Source organism: Sinocyclocheilus rhinocerous, unplaced genomic scaffold (genome assembly GCF_001515625.1).
Source record: "Sinocyclocheilus rhinocerous isolate Xijiao unplaced genomic scaffold, SAMN03320098_v1.1 scaffold1319, whole genome shotgun sequence".
Taxonomy (NCBI): domain Eukaryota; kingdom Metazoa; phylum Chordata; class Actinopteri; order Cypriniformes; family Cyprinidae; genus Sinocyclocheilus; species Sinocyclocheilus rhinocerous.
This window is the reverse complement of record NW_015650691.1, coordinates 244,714-252,035: the sequence shown is the minus strand read 5'-3', so window position 1 is coordinate 252,035 and position 7,322 is coordinate 244,714. Positions and strand designations below refer to the sequence as shown.

Genomic DNA, 7,322 nt, shown 5'->3' with positions numbered 1-7,322 from the left:
GTGTTACGTGACCATTCATGCACACTGTAGCATCATGCTACATAAGATTTATATTCCGCTTTTACTCAAAACTCACTTTAAACCACCATCGAGTGTTTGCAATAACTTCCGATTGCCGTCTAATGTGTGTTTTGGCCATGTAATGTTGCTGAAATTAAATATGTTATTACCTCTGAGTCAGAGCAGCGATCATGGAAGAGAGAACACAAGCAGACCGCGCTGGAAGCTGCTAATGCTCATCAGTAAATCAGTGGAAAATTAATAGAAATCATGATTCTGTCTGAGCTGCGTTTTAAAACGAACACGCACTAGTGTAAATGTAGCCTAACAGATGTGTAAACTGAAGACTATTTGAGCTTTATTAAAACTATTTTGCACTGATTTATTGTGTTGGTTACATTTTGTTCCTTTGTGCAGTGGCTCAGGAGATGAGTCTTTGAGTTTGTATAAACATCAACAAGCTGAAAAATAAAACCAAAGGTTTTTTTTTTTTTTAGATAATGTAATCTTAAAATTTATTTCATAAAATTGGTATCGAAAAAAGTATCGCTCAGGAACCAGTATCGAAGTCAAGGTATCGGTATCGATATTGAAAATTTTTGAACGATACACAGCCCTAGGTGTCATTTTCATTTTGTCTTTCATGTAATGCCTTATAAAGTAGCGTTTGTGACTGAGCTCAGTGCTTATTTGATTACAGCCTTTACCGGGGAAACCGCTATATCGCTCGCTCCAACAGCGCCTCCTGTTGGCAGAGAATGAATTTTCATTTGCAAGTCTGTGGGAAACACTGGTGTCTGTCAGCAAACATAAACAAAAAGCATGCTTCAGAACTGTTTTGAGAAGGTGCTTAAGTTTTGAGCCATGTATTATTACTCTGAATTAGGCTACTACTACTATTACTATCTTGTACCCTGCAATAATCATTTACTCAAACTCACTTTTATGAGATGAAGGGGAAAAAACTAAACAAAATCGGCCAAAATAGCGGGAAAAAAAAAATCGGCATCATACATCGGCCATCGGCTGCCCTGATGTCTAAATATCGGCATCGGCCAGTGAAAAACCCATATCGGTCGACCTCTAATAACGACATGACATTCAAAAATGGGGTCTGGAGTGATACACGTATTTAGGTAGATTTTGAGGCGCATTACCTTGAAAAATGAAAGTAATCCACAGCGTCCTCAGCAGCTCAGATGTTGGGAGAAAATGAAGACTCTTATGTTCAGTCTTACATCCAAACACAGAGCATCGGGATTGCTTGCGAGACATTGTTGACGTTACAGCTGCTCAAGCGTGGGGAAAATGGAGGACAGCAAACAACCGCTGAGGGCGGAAACTATAGCAATGCAGAGCTGTCAATCAAACCCCGTGACCCGGCCCTATGCAATGTGACATCACACTGCATGAGGCCTAGTGAGACTGACTTGGTTTAAAGGGGATTACAAAATGTGGAGTGGGTGGATTTTTATCATTGTAGGGTGGTTGTGTTCATACACTGCCAACACATATTTACGTCCAAACACCATATAAAAGTGGATTTTGCATAATAGGTTCCCTTTAAAGTCATGAGAAAGCCAGATGTGTCCTTACTTTTGGTTCTGTATGGATATAAAAGCATCACTGTACCTGTATTAAAAGCAACATTATTTCAATCTTCTCTGAAATGACAGCAAAGAGACAGGTTCAACAACAGGCCTATAGATGATGCTCAGAGACTAGGCTTACAACACATGGTGGAGCTGTTGAGTTATTAGGCTCTGGCTGAACCAGGCCACAGATGGCAGGAAGCCCAGAAGGAACAGCAGGTGTCTGTACTTTTAAGAGAGTTCAAAGTTTAAAGTTCTTTGTCGTTAGTTTTTTCCAGATCATAAAACTTTTTTTTTTATGCAAAAAGGTGTTAATTCCAATTTTTAAAAGCATTATTATAGAAAGAATGAGGTTCATGTAAACTTTTTTTTTTTTTAGATGTTTTTGGCACAACTAAAATAGGTTCATGAAACAATAAAACATTCCTAACATTATTTTTTAAATCATTTTTATTCAATATTCAGTTTTTTTTAAGCAGAGTTCCAAGGGCACAGTTTTCTTCCAGTTTGATATTAATGTCCAAGACAAAAAGAGGTGAACTCATTTTATTTTTCTACTTTATTTGACATGGGTTTCCAGTTCTGAACATGTAAATAGCAAATATCATTCGCCATCGTAAAAAACACTCTAGATTTAATACTTGAACAGTTTTGAAATTGGACAAAAATTAAAGTAAACAACAGATTCTGGTGTCTGACAGCACTTGATAATGACATTATAGTTAAACCCTTAATGCTTTCAGTGGTTCATTATATTTCTACGATATTTTCACTTCAGGTGGCTTTTAACAACAAACATGACGTGCACAAAAATGAACATGGATAACAAAACACAATGTGTTAAAGATCTTATAATATGGTTTAAATAAACATTTAAATAAAAAGAACGCACGAGCAATTTAAGATGTACAATGAGTGAGGCAGCAAACAAAGCCAATAGGTTTCTTTTTTTAGTCTGAATGTTTAACACTACCAGATGCCAGAATCTGAAGTTATACAAGCATCCTCCACCTCAGCCTTGCACCCATGCCATCATCAGCACTATCACACAGTGTAAGGATACCCATTATGTGCCTTTAAGAGGCATATTACAGGAGACAGTGTTTTAACAGTGTAACACAGACAAGAATATAACTATGCCATATGTATTGTATTGTTTCCATATTAAAAACTAATTTCAATCTCTGTAAAGTGAGTGGTGCAAAAACACACTGTTACAAAAGAAAAGGCACGATAATTCGGCCATTCGGTGCAAGATTAAGGTGAACCAGGAGAAGAAATATATTGACTTAATCAGAGAACCACTATCATATGCAAACAATTGCCTGAGAGTTAAAATGATCAAAACAAGACAAGATTTATTTTTTGTAACATGCAGTCACATGTCCAGTCAATAGAGCAAACTGACGGGCAATGCGATAGCGTTCAAAAGTACAAAAACGGTCCGAGAAGGAAGGCTGACATTCCTGTAGCATCCAAAAGCAGGAACTCTCTTTTTACAGAGGAGAACAGCAGTATCAAACATTAAGCAAAGTTATTTTAATGACAGCCCAAGAACATTGCATGCATTTTTATGCCATAGAGTTTGTGTACAAAAGCAAAAAGATTACAAAAATGTCACAGGAGTGGCTTGCACAATGAACTGTCAAGAGAGATAAGGTTTCTCAGTTGGTGAACTTACATTGTACGGCTGTAGACGGTTCTCCTTGGAGTTTCAATGTGTTTAATAAATAGCCAACATCTGAAGTCTTATCTCCAATCTAGAGATTACCTTAATGAATAAAATCCTGGTAATGAGGGAAAAAACAACAACTTAAATATACAGTAATAATATCTACGATACCCACCAATGGCATGCTAAATATGCAATAACACAGAGAGGTTAAAATAATACACTGGTTATAATTGAATGCCACAAAATTAAAATATGTTTAATGACTTTAGCACAGTATTTAAAAAAATATATTTAGTCATCTTTAAAATGCTCAAAGGAAGAATAAGATAAACACGCTATTAATAAATCTCAAAACAATAGTTTGTCCAGTCCATTTTTTTTGATTTACAGACTGAAAAATTTTAGAGTAAAAGATGTTAATGCAATATATGAATTGGGCTTGGGCACAGTGTTTAATTCAAAAATCAATCCATAGTATTCATTTCTATAATAGAGCATTTTCAGCATTTGTGTGTGTTCTCGCGTAAACTGTTTTCTCTCTAGAAAAATGGCTATTGAAACTCTGCTGTGTGCTGTCTTAATGTCAATGGCACACTGTTCATTTGCAGTGAGAGTACTGAAACTAAAAGGTAAATTACATTCATTAAGTAGACAAACTAGGAGAAGGGGCAAGTAAAAACTCTTTAAATTTGTTGGGAGTTTATATTGTAAGAACTAAAATTCTTTAACTTCCACCAACCGATATAATCTTCACAATCATCTGTCTGTAAAATACAATTGTGTAGTTTATACCCTGGCCTTAAGATAGGCATCAGAAAGGTTTTGGACTGTAAACAATATTGTTTTGGAAAGCGTATTTTCAGAGCCCCTTTGCTGCCATGATGCACACGCATAATGATACATTTACTGACAGCTAATTTCTGTAAACAGGATTCCTGAATACACAGAAAACCTCAAGAGAACGGAGAAAGAGAGCAGTAGAGTGTGGTTAAATATTTGAAAACAGGAACTGATCTCTTGTTGGCTGTCGGAACAACATCTCTCCATTTTCAATGAGGCTGTACAAGCACAGGCTGATTAAAGACCCTTATATAAGCCCAAAAGCCACATCAAGCCACACAATCAGACTGCAAGCTCAACACCAGAAAAAGTACAAGAGATAGAGCAGGTGTGTTGTGTGGGAACAGATACTGGCACCCATCTCTAAATCAGTGGACTGTTGATCCATCCATCACAGGCTGCTGGGCTTTACATGGACATCATGTAGGAAAGGGGCAGGCATCGGGGGATCCACTGGAAAGAGAGCCTCTCAGTCATTGTACCCTGAACCAGGGAGTTCATTGGTTAATGTGTGCCAGCGCTCGATTTTCTTGTCCTTGTTTTTCAGACAGTCAAACCAGTGTTTTAGCCTCTCGCCATTGGCATTTATACCTAAAGAGACTCCACCTGGAGAAAGGGAGGAAATGTTCATTAAAACATCTAAAAAACACAAAGGTTCCCCATGGGACTCAGACCTCAACTGCTTGTCCGACAAACAAACCAGACAGGAGAGCAGATTGACATTGGTGGACTTAAACTTAAAAAATGGTGTGTATTGACGTCTTTCCACGGTTGAAACAAGATACTTTCTGAGGTTTGATCATTCATGTTTATTTTGTGCTATAACTAGTAAAGAGGAAGAGATGATCGTTCACGGGCCGCTTGAACTGAGGCGCTACAGCGATCTGTCACGACACATTAAAGAGTCGCAAAACGGTATTATTTGAATTTCTTACAAAATGACAAAATTTGAAAGCTGAGACTGCTTCATACCAAAAGTCATTTGCTCTGTCTTGTCTGTCAGCGTGTTGTCAGTTTTTTTCACTGCATGAGAAGATGATGTGTGGTGTGAGAGCAGCATGGCTTGTTGGACGTAGCAACAGTAACGAATGGGGGCGGGTCTTTTTGCGAAGGGTCAATTGGGTCAGCATCTTGCATCCTTTGATAATGTACAAACATTTTTTGCAAACTTAAACGTTTGGTTTTCTGTTACATTTGGTTGCTAATTCAGCTTCTCAATCTGACAGTTGGACGACTAGCTGGCTGGAACAGATACAAGGTTTTGTCAAAATAGTACGAATGACTTGTGATAGTCTTCACTACATCATCATGACATCAGTACGAATGGGTTGAAAATTACAAACCAGTAATGTTTTTCCTTGTATTTTCTCTTTCATGTAATTGTTTATTGCAAAATAATTTGTTGCTGTCTTGGGAGTTTTATAGTAATTATTAGAGCCCGACCGATATATCGTTTAGCCGATATGCCGCCGATATGAAAATGTTTTTTTACAGAACATATAACGCAGATAAAATCTTAATTTATATTTATTTACAGAGGTATATTATGTCACACTTCACACTTCTCTAGTAAGTTTCGTCTGTGTGTGAAGACAGTAGCGCAAATCCGTGAATGAATGTTCCAAAGTGAAATAAACTTTGAATGGAATTGAATTGAATTAAAGTATATATTCTGTTTATGTATATACTGTATTCTATATATAGTACCAGTCAAATGTTTGGACACACGAATGGGAAAGTGTCCAAACTTTTGACTGGTACTGTACTATAATATACACAAAGAATATCGGCCGATATATCGATATCGGTATCGGCCCCAAAAAACCCATATCGGTCGGGCTCTAGTAATTATAGTAAATTCTTTTATTAGACAATTATAGTAAATGTGCTTTATATTTTATGAAATATTTCATTTTTAATGAAAAACAATGTTTATGAATAATTTAATACAACAATGTAAAAATTAGACAGTTATAACAAGAAATGTAAAATGATTCTAAATATAAAATTCATATTCAAAAGTTCATAAAAATTACACTTGTAAAATGCAAAAATGTGAGCAGGGCAAGTAGAAATCTGAACTACTGGCCTGACTGGGAAATCAGAAAAAAAATGTTACTACTGAGCCCTGGGATTGTATCTTACATCGTAAAAGGAGTTAACCTTTGGTACTGCTTTCAATAGGTAACATACCATTAAAAACAGATCTTAATTCAAACTGTAAAAATGAAAAATAAAAATATAGCGCAAAGATAATAATAAAAAATTAAAGCTGCAAGCAGCGATGAACGGGGGAGAATGTTTAGGCCCTCAAAAATGCGATTCACTTTGGAGAAGAAGAAGAAGAAGAAGAAGAAGAAGAATAAGAAACGGAGCAATTCCAATAGGGTCCTCACACCATCGGTGCTCGGGCCCTAATAATAAATGATAAAAAGATAGATTAAACCAAATTTGTAAATAGTTCCTACCAATGAAATCATTGGATTTGCCAATGTCATAGTCCCAAACGGTCACCTCCAGGGTCTTTTTGCTGAGGTCAGCATACTTGATCTCATAGAAAAACTCCTGTTATAGGGAGAATGGAATTAGCATTTATAAAAACTAATGTGAGTTACAGATTCTGTAAATCAGGCATTGGTCAAGTTCATCTTACTTCATTGAATTCGGGGTTGAGGGTCTTCTTTTTGACAGCTGTCTTGTGCTTTGATTTTTTGTTCTCATCTGGCTTGAGATACCTGAAATACATTGGTGATATTGAGAGAGAGAGAAAGAGAAAAAAAGAGATGCATTGAGTTTGATCTTTCACTAAAGGTTAAGTTGACTTTCTTTCAAGACCAATCTGGCACAGGAATAATTCTGAAATAACTGCACCTTAGCAAAGGCAGTAAAACTGGGAGCACATTTGAAACAAATGCAGAATAGTGTTGTCGTATGCAACAAGTCAGTATGTCCACCAGAGGGCATTGCAGCTCCTGTATATAAAATGTGGAGGGCTGAAAGAAACAGCCATGAAAGGATAAACGAGGTTCATTGCAGGACATTTCCACCATTTGCTCTAGGACAGGGGTGCCCAAACTCGGTCCTGGAGGGCCGGTGTCCTGCAGAGTTTAGCTCCAACTTGCCTCAACACACCTGCTGGTAAGTTTCTAGTATGTCAATAAGAGCTTGATTAGCTGGTTCAGGTGTGTTTAATTGGGGTTGGAGCTAAACTCTGC

The 7,322-nt window shown here is 36.9% G+C and overlaps 2 protein-coding genes across 2 annotated transcripts in view; one reads left to right on the top strand and one right to left on the bottom strand.

The window, feature by feature from the left end:
• The window catches only part of LOC107712143 (L-asparaginase), a 7,906-nt gene extending 6,022 nt beyond the window's left edge, over positions 1 to 1,884 (top strand). Inside the window, exon 7 of the mRNA XM_016517288.1 lies at positions 1,677 to 1,884. Coding sequence (XP_016372774.1) covers positions 1,677 to 1,760 — 84 coding nt within the window. The 3' untranslated portion in view covers positions 1,761 to 1,884. The remainder of the gene's footprint in view (positions 1 to 1,676) is intronic.
• A 1,667-nt stretch (positions 1,885 to 3,551) lies between these two features.
• Positions 3,552 to 7,322, bottom strand: part of LOC107712121 (double C2-like domain-containing protein beta) — a 236,772-nt gene continuing 233,001 nt past the window's right edge. The window contains exons 10-13 of the mRNA XM_016517264.1: positions 6,979 to 7,189; positions 6,761 to 6,842; positions 6,576 to 6,672; positions 3,552 to 4,713 (exon numbers count right to left, since the gene is read on the bottom strand). Of these exons, the coding sequence (XP_016372750.1) occupies positions 4,577 to 4,713; positions 6,576 to 6,672; positions 6,761 to 6,842; positions 6,979 to 7,189 (527 nt within the window). The 3' untranslated portion in view covers positions 3,552 to 4,576. The remainder of the gene's footprint in view (positions 4,714 to 6,575; positions 6,673 to 6,760; positions 6,843 to 6,978; positions 7,190 to 7,322) is intronic.